General features: G+C 43.7%; 1 protein-coding gene across 2 annotated transcripts in view; it reads left to right on the top strand.

The window, feature by feature from the left end:
• The window catches only part of TRIP4 (thyroid hormone receptor interactor 4), a 33,215-nt gene extending 9,468 nt beyond the window's left edge, over positions 1 to 23,747 (top strand). Inside the window, exons 10-14 of one of the 2 annotated variants that reach the window (XM_088148487.1) lie at positions 2,468 to 2,592; positions 4,190 to 4,281; positions 13,653 to 13,755; positions 15,730 to 15,771; positions 21,245 to 23,747. In XM_088148487.1, the coding sequence (XP_088004613.1) occupies positions 2,468 to 2,592; positions 4,190 to 4,281; positions 13,653 to 13,755; positions 15,730 to 15,771; positions 21,245 to 21,312 (430 nt within the window). In that variant the 3' untranslated portion in view covers positions 21,313 to 23,747. The remainder of the gene's footprint in view (positions 1 to 2,467; positions 2,593 to 4,189; positions 4,282 to 13,652; positions 13,756 to 15,729; positions 15,772 to 21,244) is intronic. The other variant, XM_007426765.4, reaches the window with a different exon arrangement.
• Positions 23,748 to 25,376: the final 1,629 nt, after the last annotated feature.

Consider the following 25,376-nt stretch of genomic DNA (forward strand, 5'->3'; position numbering starts at 1 on the left):
CTTGTAAAAATATTCTTTGGGGGCTTAATTTTGAGCAAAGTTTTTTCACAGCTAAAGGCTGGAAGAATTGCGTCACAGGAGCATGTTTTCAATAACCGCTGGCAATTTTATGTTTTCTAAGGATGTTCGGGAATTGATTCTACCTTTTTTAACCTATTGGTCATTTTCCACAAAGTATGGCACACCCTTCTCCTAAAATTACGTCAGCTTACTTCACACTTAGAAGAAGGTTAGAATCAAATTTCAGGTGGGGACTATTGATGAGTCCAGAAATGCCTTGTGCTGCATCATTGCTAAAGTGGAGAGAGATGCTGAAAGGTTTGGGGGGGATAAGGGGCCAGAGTGCCATGAGCATTTTGGAAAAAGTGTGGAACAAATGAAGTATAACCCTATACAGGTAGTCCTCACTTAATTACCACAACTGGGACTGGCAACTCCATTGCTAACGACATGGTCATTAAGCAAAACATCATGTGACCGTGACAGACTTACGACATCAGGCAATCGTGACTGCAGGACACTGAAACACCTGCTGATTATGAAGCGCCCAAATTGCGCTCATGTGACTGTGGGGACTCTACGACTGTCATAAGTGCAAGGACCAGTTGTAAAGTTACTTTTTCAGCACCTTCATAACTTCAAATGGTCACTAAACAGGGCAGTTATTAACCAAGGACTACCTGTAGTCTAATTCCAGTCCTTAATGGGGGAGCCCAAACTGTACCATCCCTGCATAAAAGCAAGAGCTTTGGAAACACCCTGAACTTTAAAGAAATACAAAACATTGAGGGATGGATAAAGCCTCTGAAGGGAGGGAGAAGTTTCCTAAAACATCCCCCAAAAGAACCGCATACATTTTGTGGCCCTGGAACTGACTTCATACATTACATCAAGTCTTCATTGGTTTTAACTGTTTTTGTTAAGTAAGCCACAGTAATGAGGGTCACACCCAGTGGTAAGCCCTCAACCAAGATTTATAAGTGGCCGTGGCTCAGTTGATACAACACTCTGAGCAAAAGCAAACACACACTTATCACAGGGGATGAACGTAGTCTGTATGTAAAGGTGGGATGGGAAACTATGGAAAGTAAAGTGGCTGAAATCTTACACAGGAGGTGACCCTTCTGCACAGTCCAGTTCTAATTATGCCATCCGTCCTGTTTTCTCCTGAAACCTCCTGAAACTTCCAGTGTTTAATTTTAATCCATGTTTACGGCTATGCTAGCCTAAATATTTTAACCATTCTGATCCATACACCAGGTGGTGCTGTTTCCTGTCTCTCTAGCTGAAGAAAAAAAAACTGTGTGTGTGTTGAACATAGTTGTTGCATAGTTTAATCCTGCCTTTCCCCAACTTGATGCTTTCTAGATGTGTTGGATTATACTTCCCACCACTTTTATATAGGGGTAATAAGTGTAGCAATCCAATCCATGGGGTCAGGGGGCACCAAGTTTGGAAGGCTGAATGTAAAAAGCATTTGACTGGCAATCAGCTGATTGAAGGTGCAGTCATTTGCCACAGTTGTGACAAGGACTGTGTGAATGAGGACCCACTTTGGTATGTTGGGTGAGATATTATTGGACCCAGAGGCCAGAGGTGCCGTGTTTCAAATGGCTGGTTTGCTGTGAAACGAAATGTGTTATGTTGGGCACCTCCTTCTCAGTGTCTTTCACAGTTACAAAATGATAAAAATGGCTTGGCTGTATTTAGTGTTCTAAGCTCTTTAGAGAAAAGGGCTCAATACCGACATAACAGGTACATATAGACACAGTAATTCTCCCCTTGCTCCTTGCCCCAGAAGAAAATGACCATGAATGTAAGGCAATTCCCTCCCTCACCCCCTTAGCCTAGATTCTCAGGGATTTTTAAGATAACCCTCTTATTTTAGAGGTCATTTATTTGAAGTGAAAAGCCCAACCATCCCATCAGTTTTGCAGTAGTGAAAAGAGCATGCATCTATAAGTACATTTGGGCTTTGATTTTTATCTCTTTTACAAATTAAGCCCTGGACATCGCTCATTTCACTGGGTTTAGTTACACCCATACATGTATTGGCTGCCAAACCTTTCTTTCCTGGCTGTCTCATGACAGAGCTCTAAGCAGGGGGAAGAATTTTTCAAAGAACCTTTTTCCTAAAAAAAAAAAAAAAAAAAAGTTTCTTTCTAGCATTCTTTGGAAAGTGTGTGTAGAGAAACGTTAATTTCTGTTTAAAAAATGGGAAGATGTAAATCTCCTACCTGCTTGGAAGATCACAGTTCTTCTGCCAGTCTCATTGATTGTGAAGCTTTTTCAGGAATCTGCCCTTTTGTCATGGCCACTTCCTTTGTGTGCACGCTGTTGGCTGAGAGATTGCCCCGGAGTCGCATGTAGTGGCTTCCAAAATGTAATGAAAATGTCCTTTGAGTGATATGTAAAGTATCCCTTGGGAGGCTGGCTCTGTTTCTGATCCTTCCCCTTCCTTACACAGAGTGGAAGGCCGAATTTGGTACACATCACACAGAGGCCGGCTGTGGATAGCAGCCACAGCAAAAAGGCCTACCCTGCAGGAAATCTCTGAGCTGGAGGCCACCTACAGAGTGTTATTCCAGGAAGGTGAGCTTTATCCTTGATCTTTGTTGGGGTTCTTTTCTCTGGAGGCCAGAAGGGAGATGAAAAGAGGTGTGTTCGCAGCTCGTACGGTGAGATCCTCTGGAAGGAGAAGTGCTCAGAATGGTTCCAGCCAAAAACTTGTGCTGTTTTCCACAGGGCCATTCTTTATGCACTTGCTCTCTTTGCTCCTCCACCTTCTCGCTCCATTATCATGACGACATAACATTTCAATTTGACTATCCAGTTTGTGGAAAGGACCACACAAGGGAAACGGTTTCAAAACAAAATGGTGCCCATTTATACTTGCTTGAATTTGATAGTCTGTCAAGAATAATGAGTATGAAAATTAGGTTAAAAGGAGTATTAAGATAATCCTGTAGTTTGGCGATAAACCAGATCCTCTTTTTATTCTGTCCTTACTCCCTCCCTTACGCCTAGAGAACTACCTCATATTAGTTTTGATGATAATTAGGGTTCACACATTGCATTAAGCCTGGGTGGTTTAGCCATGGTTATATGAACCAGCTGTAATTTCGCTGGGTTTGTACAACACACTAAGCCACAAACTATGATTTGCAAAATACAGTAGGTGGGTTTGTGCAAAATGCTAATGAAAGAAAACACAATATGGTTTAGTGTGAAGATTATGAGAAAAGAAGATTTTGAGAAAAAGGTAGCCTCAGGCATAGGAAACAGGAAGGGAGAAAGAGCAGATATATGTGGATGTATGAATGTGTTACAGTTATTTATGTTATGTGAAGCCATGGATTATATAACTATGAATATTGACTGGTGTTATGCAATGTGTGAAACCACAAGCCACCATAGCAGGATGAAACTCAACTGATATCTTCTGGATTAGCTCATTGCATGACTCCAGCTAGTGTTCCTTTTTGAATTTATATAGTCTGACTGACAATTTTTCCAGAGCCCCGTTTTCTATCCTATTGGTCATTTCACCACACTTTTTTTATTTCTCAGTTCCCCTCAAGTACATATTGCGTGTTTCTCAAGACAGAAATCTTACCACATGCATCTGACAGTCAGATTGCATAAAAGGGGTTTCCCTGAGAGGGTGCTTCTTGGCCCTGAACAGGATCCTTAGAGCAGGGTTCCTCAACCTCAGCAACTTTAAGACGGGTGGACTTCAACTCCCAGAATTCTCCAGCTAGCCATGCTGGCTGGGGAATTCTGGGAGTTGAAGTCCACCCGTCTTAAAGTTGCTGAGGTTGAGGAACCCTGCCTTAGAGGACTGCACAGAACATTAACCTTTGAAGGGCCACCATAACCTGAGGGAGATTATACCTTGACTGGAAGGGTAGCAATAGAAATTTGGAAGCTCTTGGAGCTTCAGGTCCTGATGGGGAACTGCTTCCCGTGACGTGGCAATGAACTCCTTTCCCCGCACGTGCATATTATCAGGCAGTGCTCCCTTAGAAAGCGTGTGCTTTATCTAAACCATTAAATTAGCAGTTGAAAGTACCATGGAGTGAGTGCACGCAAGGGCTGGCAAAGGCTAATCAGGACCTCGTGGAGAATGGCAGAGACTCGAGGCACATGTGGGAGCTTGCCTTACAATTTTCTCTCCTGCTTGCCACAGATTTGGAATTTCCCAAGGATTATCCCTCTGGCTGTCTCCTTGGCTGCGTGGACTTGATTGACTGCCTCTCACAAGAGCAATTTAAGGAACAGGTGAGTGAGCAAAAAAGGTTACTGGTTTCTGGGTTTTTTTGTTTTGTTTCTGGGAGTGGGGGTTGCAGTAATTGAAGCGGGAACACGCTTTTGTCACTCGTTTTAAAAATAAATGGCCTTTTTCCTCCCCAGTCTTCCAGGAGTTATAAAATCAATGCAATTGGAGACAACCCCATTCCCAAAGAACCTGAATGTGGAAAATGAAAAGATTGCTCTGTTAGTTCCTGCTGCGCCACTTCTCTGGGGAGCAGAGAGTTACATCTTCTCTCCCTTCCCCACAGTCTTGCTTTGATTGACAGCGGGTCCTCTGGGTTTTCCCATCGGCTGTTACCATTGGAACCTGTAAGGAGATTGAGATGCTAAGGAATTGAAATTAGGGACTTTTATCTGCAAGGCGTATGTTTCCTAGCCTGTCAAGGCTGGGCAGTCGGTGGCAACTCGCTGTTCTAGGAGCATGAGAGAAATTAATGCTCCGCTTAAGGGTTTGGGTTGCATTAAATGAAATGCCAGCCTTCTGCCCACTCAGAAGATGTTCTAGACAGCCTGTCTTAGCAAGGGGGTTGCTTGAGAGTCAGAGTCTTGGGTAGGAAGCAGAAAAGAAAGAAACCTTTTCCTGTCTCTCGTTCTCTACCCTTAGATCTGAAATCTCCTCTCTCAGAAATCTCTCTGTTGCCACTTGGGTTGGTTTAACCAACCGAGCCCTGAGTCAGGGAAATCTCTTTTTGAACAAGCCTTCTGCCATCTGGGTTGGCTGGTTGTTGATTTGCAGAAGCAACCGGGACCCGTTTACCTGGGGGATTTGTGGCAGTCCCTCAGGGAGGCCTTGCTCAAACAGACAAGAGCTGCTGTGAAAGCTTCAGTGAGGTTCTCTTTCTGAAAGCAGACTCTTCTGTGGTGACCCCAGGATACTTAGCAATTATTCCGCTCCTCCGTATGGTGTTTCTGTCTCCTCTAAGCGAGTGACAGAGTGACTTTTGTATTAGCGTTTGGGAGGATCCGTGTTGGTTTGTTGATGTGTAAGATTTCTAAACCGTCTGACTCCAAGGGCTCTAGGCACTGGATGACATAAGATAATAATGCAGTGCAATAGTAACAGTACAATTATAGAGTAAAACCACAACACAGTAGTAACTCCATGTATGGGGGAGATCTTAGCCCAGCTCTTTAATCTCTAAAGGGTTTCTGTAAGAGCCAAATCTTAACTGTTCTCAGGAAGGCTGGCGGGGGGCGGGGTTGCTTCTTGCCTGAGGGGGGTAAGCTGTTCCAAAGCAGAGAACTGTCACAAAGCAAGCATGCCCCTTCCCTTTGCACCTCCTGAGACCTTCAGCAGATGCTTTCTATTCATCTGGTTTGGGTGGGCAGCGTTTATACAGGTTAGGCCAACTCTAAGATACCAGGACCCAATTCCTATTTGTTACAGCCCCCCAACCCTCCTCTCCCAGCCTCTATTAGCTCCAGACAGCATCATTAATGGCAAGGACTTCTGGGTGTTGTAGTTGCCTATTCCTGCTTTAGAGGCCAGATGTTCAGTGATGCTGGGCCAGTACCTCTCAAAAGCAGATTTTTAGATGGATGTAAAGAAAAGCTTTTGATGGCCAGATGGCGAGATGGAATTGGTGCTATCAGACGCCTGTTGAAATAAATACAGGACAACACTATTGTTCTTTCCTACAGCAACCCCTTCGCCAAAGGAGATCCTTGTAATGCCTACAATTTGGAAAAGCCTAATGGAACATAAATTCCTATATTCTTCATCTGCAAAACCAAACTGCCACACATGTGCCTCCTTTCCTTCTTCCAGAAATTGCTAAGAACGTTGGCTTCCATCTGATTGGTGATTTCTTGTGGCCACATAAGAACGTTTTTCTCATCTCTAAATTGTCCTTTCCTCAACATAGGTAGGCTGTTAGAAGCCAATTAATCTTCTGATGCTTGGGCAGGTGGAAAGCCTATCAGCCATTCTGTGGTGAGAAGCCAGGAGACACTGCTTCTTCTTTCTTTTCTTTTCAAGTGAGAGGCTAATAGATTAATACCCGTCCCTGAAACAGTGTCAGATCAGAGCAGCTCAACATCTTGACAATCAGCAGGCAATTTATGTTAGAGAAATTGGATGGCGGATGAAGCCAATTGGCTGTACCCTGCTTCTCAAGTAAAGTGTACTCTTATGCTTGGAAGCCTGTAATGATGTGAGACTCTATTTATACTTCCACAATTTTAGTTGAATTCTGTGGATCAGCTGCTGGACTCATGCAGGCTTCCCTGCTGTTCTACATCTGTTGCAGAAAGCAATGCAGATTGCTAAAAGGCATTTCTCCATTTCTCCGTTGCCTTGGGAAGATCACGTTATGCGTATCTTACTTTGGCAATGACATCATCATCCCGCGAACACCAAGTATGCGGCTTCCTTAACTTTGTTTCAGCCGCCTAAGTTATCCAGAAGGAAAGGTATCCCTTTCGTTCATGCATCCAGCCACATTTACATGGATGCATTTGCAGAATTGTACCTGTATAAAATAGCTATCGCTGTATTTTTTTTTTTTTCTCTCAGAGTTTGTTTGCCAGTTCATTTTTCAAGAAAGTGTGCATTACTTGGATTAAAAAAAAAACAAACAGCTTATACAGAGGACATTTGGTTTTCAAGCAACGAGAAAATCACTTTAGGTTGCTGATAAATAGTGAAACAAGAACTAATTAGTCCTTTGCTGTATTTGCATTTTCCATACCACCATATTGTAGGCTGGTTTAAAAGTTGAGTTAAGGGGAAAAGGTCCAAATGAACAGGAAGTAATTACCACCAGTTAGAATATTTTTCCCCAACCTGGAGATTTCCAGGTATGGAATTTTAAATACTATAGTTTCCAGAAACTGTAGCCGCTTCTCCCCATTTTTCTTTTGTTCTTGTTTTGAGGAACCCAGAAGCTTGCTCAGTTCTTGGTGATTTTTTTTTTAAAAGCCGGTCCTCATGAAACCTGGAGGCCTACTATTCTGTTTGATTTATTCAAATATTAACCGATAGAAAATGCAAGTACTGTTTCATGGACTTTTGGTAGAAGAAGGGTATATTCCCATTTGAGGGAGGGGGGAAACTCAGTGGAGAAGGATCCCTGGTAGTAAGGGGGGAAGATGCTGGAATTATTTTTGAAATTCTCAGGAGGCTTATTCCAGCCTGGTGCCTTCTGGATGTATAGAACTACATGCCCCATCGTCGCCAGCCAACTTGGCCAATATCAGTGGGAGCTGTAACCTAACACATTTGGAAAGTGCCAGGCTGGGGTCTCTGTGAACTTGCCTGACACTGCCTTTGGAGTCCTTTCTGTCTGATTAGCCAGACTGAGAGTACCAAGGGCAGCAAGACCTTTTCACTAGTGGCCCCCGTTGGGCAAAACGTCATCCTCAAGGACATCACTAGATTGTTTTGTTGTGAAAAGCCTTTTTGTCCGCACCAACTTGTTTTATGCTTAAATCCTATTGTCTTGGTGTTAGCTTTTAGGTATGCGGGAAGGGGGAAGGGAGTTGTTGCCTTTTTTTATGTTGCTGGACTTCACAATCATCTCCTTTGTTTTTGACATTGTTTTCATTCCTTTCTTGTTTTCATTTTATATTCCATTGTTTATGAGTGAGCAAAGCTTCTGTTGTGCTGGTCCCGTCTTGCTTCTGCAGAACATCTTCTCTTGATCCTGGCCAGGAACTCTGGATCCAGCCTTCCACTGATAAGTAGGAGGGAGGACCAGATTAGCCAGGGTGCCTCTCCCAGGCTCGCCTTCTTTGCCCCTGCTCCAGCTTGGGAACAGGCTTTATGTGTGCAAGGCTGGCCATGGTGAAGAGTGTGAAGGGAGCTTACATAAGTGTGAGATGAAAGGGAAGTGAAGTAGCCTGGCGGAGCTCTTTGCATCTCCCGTTCAAAGCAGCCAAACCACTTGCCGGCTTGTTTCTGTTATCAGCAAGCAGCAGATAGAAGCTCTTGACAGTCTCAAGGGAAGATGTTGCCTGCCGTTTGATAGCACAGCAAGACTGTGGTTTGTAACCTCAGCAGCTGAAGCTGTGGATGCTGTGCTGCTGCTCCGGAACAAAGCCATTTTGATTACCCAATCCCTAACAATTAGCCGTGGCATTTCTGCCCAGTTTCTTTCTGACTTGTTCTTGCTAGGCCTGGAAACTTTCTCACATTGAGACAGGGGGGCTTCTGAAAACTCCAGCCTACTCCCTGCCCTGAACACACTGAAGAGGTTGCTGTTGTCATACTTGGTCAAAACCAAGGCAACCATGTTGTGGCTGAGCACGATACGTCAAGCTGGCGGATGACTTGCAGAACTCAGCCAGCCTTTCATCAGATCTCAGGGCAGATCTGTTGCTTATTTTCTATTTCCTAGGCATTAGAGTTTCTATTTCCTAGGCTTTTCATTCAGGAACTCAAGTTGTACCTAACTGTTCCTCTTATTTTTCTTCAGAACAGCCACCTTGTGAGTTAGGCCCTGTTAAGAGAGAATGACTGGCCCAAAGTTACCCCGTGTGCTTCAGGGGCTGAGGGGGAACTAGAACCTGGGTCTCCCTGCTCTTAGTCCAACACTTCTGTTGGTATATCACATTGACTTTCATTCTTTGCTTTGCATTGCACAAAATATTCAAATTAAACACTCTGGTGCAGTGTTTCTCAACCTAGCTGACTTTAAGATGTGTGGACTTCAACTCCCAGAATTCTGGGAGTTGAAGTCCACACGTCTTAAAGTTGCTAAGGTTGAGAAACACTGCTCCAGCATGTGCAGCTACCTATTTCATCCAGGTAAAGCCTTTTCTAATCCTCAAGAGAACTTGCAAAACATCATGCGTTTCTGTCAAGAGGTGACAGTCACTGGCTTTTTTACCCTTTAAACAGCTGTGTACAGCAGTCATTTTGCAACTGGGAAGTTGAGGCAAAGAGAGTTTCGTGACCGAGAAATGAACCAGGGGATTTCCCACTTCCCTGGTTCCGTATTTGGTCAAGAAAAACCTTCTACACGGTGGGGGGGTGGGTGGGGGGGGAACCCTGGCTGTATCGGCTGCAGTGGGAGCTCCTTGTACTTTATTACCTTTGGTCAGACTTGGATGTCTAGGCCTACCTTCTCTGATCTTTCGTGATCCAAATCTGCAGTGTTCCCCATGTGGAGAGTAGAATGTGCTCTGTAATTGCAGGGGGAGCAGTTGCTGGCATGCCCTAGGCCAGGTGAGGTCTTGCCCTTGCTTTCTCAGCCCTCCAACCCACCCACACTGAGGTTCACGTTCTTGAAATATGCTGGTCCATCACTCATTGATGGTGGTGGCATTTTAAAAATGGCTTTGGAATAACGATGGTAGGTTCAAAATAAGCTTAAGCTTCTAGTTTAACTGTTCAAAGTCTCCTTCTCTGGAAAAGAGAAGGAGATTTTGCTTTCTCCAGTGATATCATCACTGTGTTCCCTGCAGCCTTCAGAGACCTAAACGTTTTTTTGAGGGACGTAAAATGCTCTGGTTGATCATATGCTGATGATGCTGAGTATCGAATAGAATCCAGTGGATTTGAACCAAGTTCTTTCTTGCCCTGGAAAGCTGATTCTGCTTCTTCTCGAGTGACTTGTTGGTTGGAAAGGTTGACATGGTTGTTTCTGGCGCCAGCACTTTAATGTACTTGCTAAAGGGGCAGGGGGGAACCTCTATTATATTTTATTTTGCTAAATAGTGAAAGAACCATTTTCTTGCTGGAGTGGTAATCAATTTCCTGCAAGAACAGAGTCGAAAACACCTACTAAGTAATTAATTACCTGAAATATTAGCCTGACAGCTGCACAGCTTTATGAGGCATGAAAGAGGGGGCTTCTCTATCCTTCCCACCTACTCAGCTTTGAAAGAAAGAGATTACCAAATATATCTGGTGCATTTCAACCATCTTCTGCCAATTTTCTCCTTTATTCTTTTTTTTTGGGGGGGGGGGGTAGGGTTGTCACTCTCTTGATGTGCTGTTAAACCAGAAGGTTGTGACTCATAAGCTGGCTTGCGGACAGAGTGAAAGCTGACTGTGGGCTAAATTTAAATGACACTGGTTTTCTTTAAGAAAATTAAGAACAGAATAGAATATTCTTCCCACAGATGGAAACCCTTGCATTCATTTTATCTGTGGTGCCTAGCTTACAGCTCTGAGTAATGCAGAGAGGGGCAAGGGACATCACAGAAGAAATTGCTCCCTGCAATTCCACTTCTGAGAGCATTGTAGCCCCAGGCTTCCTTTTGGTATCTGGTTGAGCAGTTTTCTTGGCACATGGTTCTGATCATCTCTGGTCCAACAAAAGGGCTCCAGTGGGGAGAGCTGGTGGGCCACTTCACAGTGTTGCTAACTAAAGTAGTTGGCGGGTGCCCACGAGGTGGTAATCCTCATCTTTCCCCTTTCAAGCTGTAGTCAGCATTCTACTGCTTTGCATGGACTCCTGCTGTTGGGGGGACCCTGCACCAACTCTGCTGAGTGACACAGAAATTCTGCCCTGGTGACACCATTGCTTTGTTGTACTTAGTCAGCAGCCTAGTCACAGGCAGGAATTTGATCTTGATGTTAAGCCTAGGACTTCATACATCTGAAGGTCTGCCAAAGATTCTGACATTCTAAATCAGTTAGCTTTTAAGATTCACAAAAGACTAACACAGCTACCCCTGGGGAAATAAGATGATTTGGGAAAACATTTGGGAATCCAGACTTCAGTCCTTGCAATGTTTGGCAGTAAGTACAGCATTCTGTCTTCAACTGAATTCCTTCAGTAATCCATCTAGCTCTGCCATTTGAAATGCCTTTGGTGGGGTGTGATCGTGGTATGCTAAGTCTTTCCAGCTGACCTCAGTGATGCCAGTGATCAAAATTACATTCTTTTGCCCTTGTGGAAAGTTGCTCCATTTCCTTGCCTTTTGTGGTTGTTCCCTTTCTTTTGTCACTCTGAAATGCTTCTCTGAATTAACCAAGTATGTTTTTGTTATACGCACAAGAAGTGTACTTTGAATACCAGTTGCTGAGGAGCAATAGTAGAAGGAGACCCCGCTTGTGGGCTTCCTGAGTATGTCTGGTTCTCCCATGAGTAATTCAGAATATTGGACTAAATGGGCCTTGGCTCAATTTAGTGGACCCCCCCCCCCTTATGTTTTGAACTTTTTGTTGGCTGACATTTATTTATTTATTTATTTATTTACTCATCCATCCATTCATTGATTCATTCTATTTGTATAGCTGCCCATCTCAAACCAGTGACTCTGGGCAGTGAACAATCCTAAAAACAATTAAAACACTTAAAACACAATATGTTTATGTTTCTCAGTCATCCAGGTAGCCAGTCATCCAAAGGTTGAGTCATGGCAACTGGACTTCTTTTCTTTTTGGTTAGAGCTGTTTCGCTACTTGTCCAAGCAGCTTCTTCAACTAAGAAAGTTGGTTAGGGGGACCCCATAAAAGATTTCTATGGGGTCCCCCTAATCAACTTTTTTAGACTGAAGAAGCTGCTTGGACAAGTAGCGAAACAGCTCTAACCAAAAAGAAAAGAAGTCCAGTTGCCATGACTCAACCTCCAGACACTTAAAACACAATACAAAAAAGAAATTAAATACAAATAGCAGCCAAGAGATATTATAATCTGATGGTGTCAACATAGCCAGGAACTTGCTTTGAAATGGTCCAAATAACCAAATGCCTTTTCCTGCTCACTCAACAAGCCAACTCGCTGCATATATTGTGGAGAAGGCCAGCAATCTAACCATCTCCCCATGTGAGAAATGAAAAGCCATCTCACCAACAGAGTTGTCTTCAGTGCAGCTGCCTTCTGCAGCTTCCCCATTGGAGCTCTAAAAGCAGCCTGCCCATGATGTTCTACCAGCTGACATTTCACAGTTAAAGACACTTTCATGTTCCCACTGGCTTGAGGTCTAGCTGCCTGAAGGGTGCCTTCTGCTGTATCCATCTGCACAAGTGTTGAGGTCCTCTCCATAGCCACCCTGCGCATAGACCTTCTGAAGGTGGCAATATGGTGGCCAGGGTAGGGGTATCCACACTTGTAGTACTCTTTCCCCCAAAGAAGCATCAAATTGGATGTCCTTCTGGTGCCCATTAAAGAGTTTAATCCCTCAAGTGAGGAAGGGGAGGGGAGTTATTTGCTGCCCCCAATATTGTGCCTGCTTTGTAGCAAATGTTCCTGCCAGAGAGGAACGTTCAAAAGATGGCTAAATTTAAAAAAAAAAAGGCAGGGGGAATAGCCATCTGTTTCCTCCCTCTTTGTCATTTTTTTTTTAATCACAGGTCTTTGGGAATGGGTGGAGCTAATGATGATGGGACAAACTATAAATGTTCCTAAGATTGTGTGTATATAACATTTAATTTTTAAAATCATCATAGAGTTACAGGGCTGGAAAGGGCAATTTAGATTGTGAAGTCCAATTCTCTGCTCGCTGCACAAATCCAAATTAAAGTAAATCTAAATTAAGGTATTCCCCATAGATGTCTGTTCAGATTCTGCTTGGATACATCCAGTGAAAGGGGAGCCCACCCCCTCTGAGTAGTTGAATCTAACATCAAATTATTCCTTATGTTTGGAATGCTCTTCTAATATTCAACCAGTATATTCCTGTAACTTTAAATCCTGAAATTTAAATCCATTCTACACCGTGTTCTCAGGGATTATAGACTACAGCAATATTTCTCAACTTTAGCAACTTGAAGACGTGTGGACTTCAACTCCCAGAATTCCCCAGCCAGCCATGCTGGCTGGGGAATTCTGGGAGTTGAAGTCCACACATCTTAAACTTGCCAAGATTGAAAAACCCTGGACTACAGTCTTCTCAACTTTCCTCCATGTGACATCATTTGGGCTACTTAAAATGTGCCAACGTAATCATTATTGATCATGGCGGTGGTATCTTTGCCCTGATTAGCTCTATCTGCTTCTCTGCAAAGAGACCTCCTCTTAGTAAAAAGGCTGGGGATAATTATGTCTGTTTTTTTGTTATTTTGAAGAAGCTCAAAAGAAGGGAAGGAGTGCAAAATCTCTCTCCTGCCCTCCACCCCCTTACTCCCAGGCTGCAATTCTGCAGTATAAGATCTCTTCTAAGGTGGATTCTAGCACTGTCTTTAGAACTGGGTGCTTGGATTTGTCCAAGCGCAGTGTGGTTTCACTTGATTCCAGTCTACCTTTTGAATAGATTTCAAGAAATATTGGGGTGGGGGAGCTCTTCCCTGCCTTTACATTTTAATTTGCTAGGTAGTGCTGGAAACATATTTTTGTCGATTTGTATAGTTTTCCCTTGGTAATTAGTTCTCTCTCCTTAATTTATTGTGGTGCTGATAACCTATTTATGATGGTGATGTTTTTGTTCTCTCTTTTTTTTTCCTCCAGTATCCCCAGCTGAGCCAGGAGTCAGCTTCTCCATTTGTCTTCATCTGTTCTAACCCCCAAGAGATGGTTATTAAGTTTCCCATCAAAGGCAGACATAAAATCTGTAAGTAGCAGGTCTCTACTCCTGAAGGAGGGAGGACACTGGCAAAATGACCCCAGGTGGGGTCCTTCCTTTCTCAGTGGGTCTCCTAGACTTATCTGGCAGCTGCATGTCCTGGCAGGCAGTGGGACTAGGGCAGGCCGCAGCAGTGGGACATCATGGGGTGCCAGCAACTTCCCAGGGAAACCGAGTCGATCTTTGTAGATGCTCCCTGGCAAGCTCTGTCCTTGCTTGCATGTTTTTCACTCCCATCCCCGGTGCCCTAAAGTCCCTGCTTGAAAGCTTCGATTATGCTGTTTTTCATGCCAGGGCAAATCGACCTTGAGCCTTTTGTTTCCTCTTTAGTTTTCCCATTCCCTGAAGAACACAGCTTGCTCCTGGCCAAGCCACTTTCCGTTGCCCTTATAGAAGTAGGAAAACCCTTGTAATACCATTGGGCCAAGCCACAGCCCAGTAGGCACCAATTTGTCTTGAGAGGAAATAATTACAAAATTGATATTCATGTGTGATCAGGGAGCAGCTTGGGGAAAGATCATTGATCTGGTAGACCACCTTTCCTAAAGTTCATTTCTCTTGAAGCCTCTCAGTTGGCATGAAAAGCGACATTTGGATGGGTCTGTAGAGAATTTAAGGGCGGAATCTTGCACATACAGGTAGTCCTCGCTTAATGACCATTCATTTAACCGTGGCTCAAAGTTATGAGGGCCTTGGAAAAAGTGCTTTATGACCCATACTTGCACTTATGACCATCACAAACTGCTGCACCCCCCCGCAATCACATGATCACAATTAGTGACCTTTTTATGGTGGTCATTAAGTGAATTACCATGGTAATTAAGTGAATCACACAGTCATTAAGCGCATCACATGGTCATTAAGTGAATTCCGGCAAAAAACGTCCATCGGGAAGCTGGATTCGCTTAATGATTGTCGTAAAAATGGTCATAAAATTGGGTCCGGTCACATGATAACTTGCTGAACGATGGCCCTGCTTAACGACCAATTTTCTAGTCCCTATTGTGGTTGTTAAGTGAGGACTACCTGTAGACGTGAATTCTTACCTAGCCTAGGTTCTGGAAAAGCCAGACACTTCCATCTCTGTTATATTTAGGAAGCAACATGTTTACAGTCAAGGATGCATTAACAATTGCCTCCCTTTGGTATCATCTTCTCTCACCTGTCTAGCAGTTACCGCTGATAAAATGATGGCAATAATTACAGTCACCATGCAACATCGATGCTTGTCTAATTACCTTGATTTGATCTTATATTTCCTATGAAGCACTAGAGTTATTCCACATGTGACAATTTCTTACACGGATATCATTTCTGCATAGCTAAACTGTGTTTAATTTTTCCATGCATTGTGAGTTGACTTACATTTGTTTTGTTGTATACCCCTTGGAAACTCTTAAAGAAATCCAGCTTTCCTTGCATGTGAAAGGACTTTTCTGCGCTTATTAACATGTGAGATTATCCCTGTGCTTTTCTACTCTAAGGGGAAAAAAAATTGCACATTAAGTGGTCCTCAGTGACCTGTATTTATGCTGAGGAAAGCAGCTTTTGGCCAAAATAAAATCTCTAGACTCATTATTGTAATCTAGAACTCAACAGGATCATGCTGTTGAAATGTGGAGGCAAAATGGTGGTTTTGGACAGCATGGTATGTCCAATTTTGCATTATTTAAGATTTAAAAAATGCTTACTTTAATATCTGCTTTGTACTTGAGAACACACAGAAACACACTGCTCCAAATTTTTAAAGTGCCAGGAATATCAGGACAATCCATATTAATTCTTTGCTGGCCACAAAGCCCTGAGACTTTCTGAAGCTGAAATCATCCCTTAGAAAGGAAAAACTTGCAGATTTCCAATTTAACCAATGATCTAATTGAAATGGGGTGATCTTGGTCCTGAGAAATAAACCTTGACCCCCGACAAGTCCTCCTCCCTGCTGTCCTTTTTCCTCATCTTTAGGTGTCCTGATTCAAGGAAGATTCTGCTTTGATATCTTGGTTGGTAAGTGGTACTTAAGGCAGTTTCCTGCTTCAGCAGTCATAGGAAACTGTGCTTTAACAAACCACAAAATGTTACTTGAAGGCAGACCCTCAAAGGAAAGGTGAAGAATGAGAAAGGAACCCTCTCATGGCACTATTGGTCCAAGATCATTGTAAAACTGGACTAGTAACTTCCTGTCATAGTTTTAATGAACATTTGTTTGTAAACAACAATATACAGTCATGTGGTTTAGCCTGAGGAATTGGAGTAGATGTGTATCGTGGGTCAGGGTTTGACTGATCCTTCAAACTTAACCATTTCCTGCTGGAAAAAGTTCTTTTTAAATAGTGTTGACTTTATTTAAGAGGGGAAAAAACCCCCACTATTTGTTAGTTTAGATGTCTGAATTTGGCTTCTAACCTGCTGTGTTATCTACAGTTCATCTCCAACTTTTCTAATGCACAGATGCAATCACATTTTTCTTTCTTTTGCTCTCTGCCTTTGAAGAGTTCTGAACAAGATGATGAATAATACTAGAAATGATTTCAATAACTGCTGAGTTCTGATTTCCAAAGAGGACTGCTACTGCTTTTGCATCTCCAGCATGTTTGGATGATGAAATTTGTGGTCCTTTGTTCTGAGCCCTCAAAGCAACCAAATTAGTGAGCAATCAGCAAAATATCACCCACTCCTGCTTTGGAGGAGGGGGTGTTTTTAAATATTGAGTCTGAGGTGTTACATGAACATCCAAAACTCGTTGATTAATTGATCGTTTTGGTGTTTATTGTTCCTTTTTAGTTGTTTTTTTTCTTCTCTAATGGACCAGCTGGATGCATTCCCCTCCCTACCCCCTGCCACTATATTATTGTAATCAAGAAGTGTGTATGGTAAAATCACTCCAGTCTCCACTATTAGGAAACAGCATTTATATCTCTGCAGGGGTGGCCTTTTTGTATTCTCCCTGTATGACCTTGTCTATAGCAACTGGCTCGCACTTCTGTATTTGTCGTAGAAACACAGGTACGTGTGGCTTGATTTCCTGACTTACATCGTGGCTTTGTCTCACAAAGGAGAGAGCCTGTTGTTGTTCAAGCCAGTCTGGCAGCTGTGGTGGCACAGCCCTTAACAGGAATGCACCTGGCAGATCATCTTGATTCAGCCTATTTGTTGGAGACAGTGAGTGTGTGGTGTGTCTGTCAAGGACCTCCTTGGGAGATCAGCTTCCTCCCTACAAGAATCAAAGACTTGCCTATTTTTATCACTCGTGATTGTTTCTCTCACCCTCCCAGAGGGCTTGGCCAGCTTCTGACAGGAGGGTCCCTATCCGGGGGGCCCCTGCATCTCTCAGTAGGTTCTGGTAGTGCCCAGTGGTGGCACACTTGCAGGGGCGGTTTGCACAACATGCAAAATATGATTTGTTCACGTGGGGAATAGTGTGTTGTATGACCCCAGTCACTGTTTGCAAACCATGACTTATGGTTTAGCATGTTTTATGAATATCATTGAGGTTTGTGAACCATGGTTTATGAGTTAGTTTACACCAATTCAGCCTGTGTTTGATTCAGGATACCTTGACAGGTGGTGTGTGTTAGTTTGGGGCAGCCAAGAGGCAGCATTTTAATTTTGCACAGGGCCCCTGATGTTAGCATCAGCCAGGGGTATAATGGGGAATCAACCTTGTTGCCTAATGTTTTTTAGCAGCGGGCCATGCAGCAGGTGATTGTGGGGAGGGGGAGACCTGATAGAGCCCCCGGCAGTTAGCTGCCTATAGAGGCTGGATGCTGGGGCCAGCTCTGATCATTAGATTTCCTGAGAGATGGCCAGGCTCAAGACAAGCTTGTTTTCTCACGTCGATGCAGCAGAATTGGCATTTCTGCTACCGGCACAAACCCTTCATATGTCACCCTGGGTCATTTCCAAACTGACAGTTCTCTTCTTGAAGCAGTTTCAGCCTAACAGACTGGAAAGTGACTTTCGGCTTTGCCACTTTCCTTTTCCCTTTCCCTTTTACTCTCTCTTGGAAGAATTTAGCATGTAAGCAGGGGGCTGGGGGAGAAAAGACAGTCATTCCAGGCCATCAGGAAATAGTGACAAGGGTGTGGGAACAGAGACATTGCAAGCCTTTAACGTGCCCTTTGAAGTATTCTCTGCCATGACTGAAGCTGAGTGTACAAGAAAGACTTTAATTCCATCCAGTATGTATGTATGTATGTATGTATGTATGTATTTATTTATTTATTTATTTATTTATTTAAATGTATTGGCCACCCACCTCCAGTGGACAGTAATCAGGAGGAGTCCAGTCAGACTAACACGGCTGTCCTCCTACAGTGTCTTTAGTTCCATGGATACTTTTTCTCAGGATTGTAGTTCTCACTAAATCTATTCACTTAGCTCTGAGGTTGACAGCCCCAGGATCCCTTTGATCCCTAATTATTTTATTTTCAGCATGTTCCTCCTGTTTAATAGACTTTCTGCAAGAGTTACACCCCTTCTTATCCCATCCTCATGGCTTCTCCCTTTGACTCTCTGCAGATTAGGAGAAACTCTATACTGGCTTCTATTTTCACTGCTTCTGCTTATAAAAGAAATACATTTATCTCAAGATTGTTAGTGAGTAAATGAGCATGAAACTGAGCAAACTCAGGGAGGCAGTGAAGGACAGGAAGTCTGGCGCAATATGGTTCATGGGGTCACGAAGAGTTGGACATGACTTAACGACTGAACAACAACAACAACATATTTGAGGTTAGCAATAGTGAGGCCTGGCCAAAATACATTTGCAATCTGGTTTCCCAAAACCAAGTATAAAAGGACATTCTGGAATTGGGGGCAGAAGCAAAGCAGAGCAGAGATGATGGGATAGGATAAGGGAATGTTTCTCAACCTTGGCAACTTTAAGATATGTGGAGTTTAACTCCCAGAATTCTCCAGCCAGCCATGGGGAATTCTGGGAGGTAAAGTCCACATATCTTAAAGTTGCCAAGGTTGAGAAACACTGGGATAAGAACTGAGATAAATCAGATTTGGGACTCAGTTTCCCATTTTGCATGTGGCAAGTGCTGCAAAATGCTCAGTTAAAAAAAAGGAAAATGGATATAGCTTTTTCTAGTTGGGCAATCGGGCCACTGGTTATTAAAAAGAGTTTGCAAATGGTTATTGAAAAGAGCGCGCTGGGGAATTCTGGGAGTCGAAGTCCACATATCTTAAAGTCCCCAAGGTTGGGAAACCCTGAATTAAACATTTCAGGAGAGGGGGTTGGTTTTACCAGCTCCCTCCCCTAACTGGAGTCCAAGAATTTCCTACCTCCTGGAGTAGATAAGGCTGGGGAAGGTTGCAAAGGAAATTCCAGCTCCACGAACCCTATGCTGTTCACAGGAGAGAAGTTAGGATCCAAGCCACTTGGAAGCTCCTGAAATTTCATGTGAATTCCAACAGGCACAGAGTCAAATACTATCAAACTCCTTGAGCTCCTGAACGACCTGTGTTCATCCAATACAAAGCCAAACAAATCACGGAATGGGTTGGTGCAGTGGGTAGATCCAGCCAGGCTACAGAAGACGGTGCTGAGCTAGGTGATGATATAAGCTATTTGTCAGACTCTGTGTAAAATACCTGTCCAGGTTCCAAAGTCATCCTTGTATCTCTACAATTACAAGCCAACACACACCAGCTCATCCGCTGCATTGTCTCAGACGTTCTATAAGCACTTCCCCATATGCCCTCATTCTCTGCGACCCCCAGATGGCTCCATCATGCTCAGAACAGTGGGGTTGGTACAGTAGCAGGGACCTCTCTGAGGGGACTGGATGCCACTAATGAGTTCCTGCTGGTTATGGATGAGCATGTCTCACAACAGCCTGTGCCTGAACAGGGCCAAGACGAAGTCAAGCTTTTGACAAATATTCCTGCCTCCGTTTTAGACAGCAGGCCAAGGACAGTTGCTTCCTGCTTACTTGTATAACATCGGAAGGTGTTAGCAGAGCACATGCCTAGCCCGCAAAAATTAAGGCTTGGGCACCAAGGATGTGGACTATTCTCTGCTTTCCCCACCACACCCCTTTACAGCACTCTCTTCCTCCTGTAGGGAAATATCTGCCCTTGTAGATCCAAGCCTGGCAAGAAGGAAAGAGCTAAGCAGTATGAGGACTTTCTCTTGGCAGCCCTTGCATCTGATGTGCCGTGCAAAGCTACAAAAATGGTGGTGCCGTCCCGCTAGTGTTGGAGGAAGATGAGCTGGTGCATTGCTGGGCAGAAGCATTATGGCAGATGATCCAGTCGCTCAGTCCAAGAGAGATTAGAATGCAGACCGCTTGGTTGAACAGGATGATGGCACCAGCTGATAGTTCCTAGCAGTCCAAGGGCAGCCTGTAATATATCATAGGGTCCTTTGGTGCTTTCCTATCCTTTATTCTTTAAAGCCATATACAGGCACTTGCACATTGTGGTTAAGCTGGCAACAGGTGATCTAAGCCAGATAAACGAGTTTTCCCTATGAGATGTTTTGGGCTTCAGCTCCATCATACCCTAACCAGCTTTCCTTTCTTCTCCTGCTGCTCCACCTTGTTGGCTTTGGACCAGCTTGGGGATCTGAACAAAATGAGAGAAAATATTTGAAATTAGTATTCAGCGTAAGCAGCTTGTCATGAGAGATATGAAAGAGAGCTGGATCCCAACAATGAGCAAAGCTAGATTGGTTTTAATCATGGCTTATTGAATGAGCCAGAGTTGGTTGGGTTCACACAACCTGCTAAGTCATCAGTTATGGTTTACTGTCCTTGGTGGAATGAGAAAAAAAATCACAGTTTGGCTTAGCCTAGTGAATGGACCCAGCAAAAGAGAGAGAAAGTGAAAAGATGATGAAGGAGAAGAAAAGTTGGGGGCCTCCTTCAGGATTAAGTTGTAGACCAGTGTTTCTCAACCGTGGCAACTTTAAGTTGTATGGACTTCAACTCCCAGGATTCCCCAGCCAGCAAGCTGGGTGGGGAATTCTGGGAGTTGAAGTCCACACACCTTAAAGTTGCCAAGGTTGGGAAACACTGTTGTAGACTTTCAACATACAACCATGAGGTTACAGGAAAGCTTTTGTCCTGAGGATGGCCACATTTGCATCCAGAATACTCTGCTGCCCTCTGTTTGCAGGTTGTATTAAGCAGGTTTATTAAGTGGCCTGTTTGCTCTTTGGGGGCTGTCTGACTTGCAACAATTGCCCATTTTCATTCAGTTTTACTGGGCATGCAGGCCAACTTCAGTCCTCTTTCTTGCTCTTTCCCCAGGATTTCTTCCCCGCTTCTTGCCTTCTGCACAAGGCTTTCCACTCCAAAGCTGGATTTTTGGAATTGGTCTGTTGTCTGAAGAGGGAAAATCCAAGGAGAGCAGCTCACTAGCTAGGAGAGATCTTATTGCCTGCAGCTGATTTGAATTACAAACAGCCTTGAAGAATAAGTACTAATGAGTTCCCCCCTCCCAACCCTTTTCCCTTCTCTCTTTTTAGGGAAGCTGGATTCAAAGATTCATCAGGGAGCAAAGAAGGGGTTAATGAGGCAGAAAGTAGCCGTGTGAGCTCCCAGGGCACAAATCCTCCTTTTTCTCCACTGCACTCCCCACTGTACTCACCACTCCTGGGCACAAGAGAAGAATGGCTCTCAACTCAGCCTGAGACTTCAGAGTGGAGGCCCCAGGAGCACTGAGGAAGAAGCGCGGGCACACTGTGAACTCAAGGGTTTGGTGCAGAAGAAAACAAAGAAGGAAAATTGCTGTTAACTTGCATCATTATAATCAAAGCAAAAAAAAAAAATGTGCTGAGTTGTTTGTGACCAAAGGGAACCCTAGGAGAGGGTGGAATTATGCCTTGATGTCTCCCCCAGGGTCTGGAGGGTTATCTTAGACCAGCTGGGCACTGTTTGGTGTCCTCCTTGGACTACAGTTTCCATTCTCTTAATTATGGATGTTGGAATCTATAATAGCTGAAGAACACCAAGTCCAGAAGGCTTTAGAAGCAGCCCTGTGCTAAAAGTTACGGACAGAGAACTTTTCACTTCCTTCTCTGCCTCAGCGGGCTTCCTTTTTCATATGGCCTCTTTCCTTTCTTGCTGGATATAGAATCCAGTAGCCAGTTTGCCATGGGAATCATCATGGCCCACAACAGCACCTGGTTTGGGGAAAGATGTGCCAGAGTTGTACAAAGCACCAGTCAGAATTGCTTGCTGAGAAACAGGGACCGGCATACATTTATCCCTTTTATTAATTTACAAAGTGGGGCTAAGGTCAAGAGTACAGTTGAGCGTGGGCTATCTGTGGCTCTCCTCCTGCTCCTAACCCAACACATCACCTTAAATAATTTGCTTTTATTCAAGTAAACACACCCGTGCACGTGGGCATCACCAGAGAATAAGAAGAGCTGGCTAATGGTGGATTTGTGTGTATGAGCTGAAATGCCATGCATTGTGGGTGGAAAAGTGTGTTTTACTTCCTCTCTTTAATTCTTCTTATCGAGTGACATGTTCTGTTCCAATGGGTTGTGTTTCTATCTGCCTTGAAATGCTCTTAGCTCCCATTTCTACCTTGACCAAGTGCCAACAACTCAGTGTTCCTCAGGAATACCAACATGCCAGAGGTGTGTCCTAGCTTGGCTACAGGAAGGAATTAAGGGAGGCTGTGCAAATTGAGCCAGAGATAGGCAGGAGGGAAGTCCACCCAGTAGCGGCATAGAAGCTCATGCTGATAAGGGGCATGATATGTTCCATTTGGACCTGCTGGTCTTTCTGGACCCACTTCCTGGGTGTGTGAACAGCTGCAGCAGTTTCTGTTCCAGCTCTTGCAAAAGGCTATTGAGATATAGATGTCCTAGTGCCCTGTGCCCTGACTATGGGCACAGACAAGCAACACGGCTTTGAGAAAAAGTGGGTTTTTAGTGTTGTATCTAACTGTATTATTTTTAGATGTGTTCCCTGCCTCGGCCTTTTCTCCGTTTCAGAGACTCCAGAGCTTGCAAAAAGAAATTGGGAAGCGACTTCTAGGGAAGCAATGGCAAACGGAGCTGATGACCGCAGCAGAATGAGTTACAGGTGAATGGACCGGTGTTTTGGAATTCCTCTCCGGACAAGGAGAGGACTCGGGATAGCTCCCATGTGCTCTATACAGCAGCTTCTTGTGAGGAGACCGTAAGAGAGTGGTCTCCGGTGGGTTTAGAACTCTAAGAACCAAGGGATTTCCATCTTCACCCAAGCTGTAGTCAGCACCTTTCAAAAGGACACTGGGTTCGCATATGTCCTTTCTTAACCACTTCTTGTAATGATATGTGGGAATGACCTTGAGAGATGAGGGGAAGAGATGCTGCCTAGGCTGACACTTCTGGAAATTGCTTGTTAACAGTTATTTGGATATTAAAAACCTTCAGAAAGACAAGTTTCATTATACTGGGTGTTGATCAGGAAAAACACAATAAGATGGGATTTTGAAAGTTGGACACTAGAGGAAACCAGAAAGAACTAAAGATTATAATTAAAGGAGAAGAGATTCACTAATACAGAATGGAGCAAACTAATCTGACTTTGGAAGAATTCAAGGATATTTGGGAACAATGCACTCAGAAATTACTCTTAAGATCGTTATTACAAAAATGGATTTAAAAGAGGTTATAGAAGGGGAACAGATTTTATTGGACAAAACAGACTGAGGCTGATTCAAATGTGGATCTGAAAGTGGATTTAAAAATGTGAGGCTACAAGAATGATATGGAAAAAGGTGTTATGCTGGATTTACAAATGAAACCAGCTGATGTCTTAATAATTAAAAGGGATATACAAATAAGAAACCGGAAGAGTGACTTGGATAACTTTCTTATTTTGGATTTACAAAAGAGATGTGTTGAAGTTTTGAAGGAGCTTCTAAGCGGAGATGAAGAGAAAATGAATTTAAGTTCTGAGATTAAAGATCAAGATTGTTCAAAGCAAAGGAAAGGAATATAAAGTTGGTTTATTTGATCAAGGTTAAAATATATGTGCTGTTGTTTCTGGTAACTCTTATTGGATTTTTGCTGACCAGGACCAAATGACAAGGCTTTAAAGATTTGCTTATAAACAAGAGATGAGATATGGGAAGAAGAGGTATTTTATTGCATTTTTAGAGAAAGTGATAAGTTACTGTGTTAAAAGGAAAGGAATATAGAGTGGGTTTATTTAACTGCGGTTAAAATATATGTATTGTTATTTCTGGTAACTCTTAATGGACTTTTGCTGATTAGGGCTGAATGACGAGGCTTTAAGAATTTGTTTAAGAGATGAGATATGGGAAGAAGAGATATTTTGTGGTAGTGTCAGAGAAGGTGATAAGTTACTGAAATTGTATTTGTGACGAAGGGGGAAGTCATTTCTTTATATATCTCTTTTCTTTTTTCTTTATATATATACATATACACAAACACACACACACACTTTAATTTTTTTCTTTTTTCTCTGCACTTTTTATTTTTTATATTTTTCTTAGTTTGTATTAGTTTTTTATCTTTGTATCCTTAACCTTTAATAAAAATTATTACAAAAAAAAAATTGGGAAGCGCCTGCCACCCTTGAACTGCAGGCAGCCCACCCCCCCCACCCCCACTGTAGTGCTTCAGCTCATTCCTTTTGTTTCCATAAAACTCTTTTCTGTTTCTTAAAGAGCAGCTTTTGCCTCTCGTGCCTCAGCCCACCCCATGAAGCTTTGCGTTCACCTGCTCTGCAGGTGTGGGCTGAAGTCAGGAGTGTCTGGGAATCCCTTGAGAGAGAATGCGCGTGCACGCATGCGTGTATCTGTGCATGCATGCAAGTGTTGCTGACACAGGCCGAATGAGAAGCTCTTGGTGCCACCGTTGACCCGGCGCCCTGCTGGAAAGGCGTAGTCAACAGCCGCCTGGCTTTTCGGCAAGGGTGGGGGATGAGCTGGGAGAAGGCACGATCCTTCCATAAAACCATTTTCAGACAACGAAGGGGGAAGCTGGCCATGTTTCAGGCCAGCAGCCCAGCTTAAATACTTGGGTTGACTCACGGACTGTTCTGCAAGAAGTTGCTCCGATTTGTTCATACCAGCCTTCCTCAGCCCCGTATCCTTGTGATATGCTGGGATTACAACTCCAGTTCCCAAAGAGAATGGGAAGGCTGGGAGTTGGAGCCCCAACATATGAGGATGGTGGCAGGTTGGGAACGTTGGTCTGTCTACGTGTTGACCAGGGCTGGATGATGTTTGGGAAGACTGTAGGAATGAAGGAAATGTTGGGGTTAGAAAGGAGCAGGAGACACACATGCGCACCCACAGCCCCACTTGGATTCTTGGAATTAATGTTATTGTTCGCAGTCTGGCTAGAGGTTGGAGGCCTCTAATCTGTTTATGCCAAGTGTCGTTTCTGCCCACTGCAACCCATGGCAAGGTTGCAGTTCCAACGTGCCCATTTGGAGAGTACCCAGTGCTGCCAGCCAAAAAGCAGCAGGATGAGCTGAACTGAAAGATCCTTTCCTTGGCAACTGCTACTGCCGATGCTCTGTGCCTCCTGGTGACATTTGAAGTTACTATGGACACCCAAGTGTGCGGGCACTCAGCCTCCCCTTGGCAGCCTCTGCCGTTTATCCAGACACCGCTTTCAAATCTTC

The sequence above is a fragment of the Python bivittatus genome, unplaced genomic scaffold (assembly GCF_059951505.1).
Source record: "Python bivittatus isolate LINGU-HERP-01145 unplaced genomic scaffold, Pbiv_v1 ctg000530_np1212, whole genome shotgun sequence".
In the NCBI taxonomy this organism is placed as follows: Eukaryota; Metazoa; Chordata; class Lepidosauria; order Squamata; family Pythonidae; genus Python; species Python bivittatus.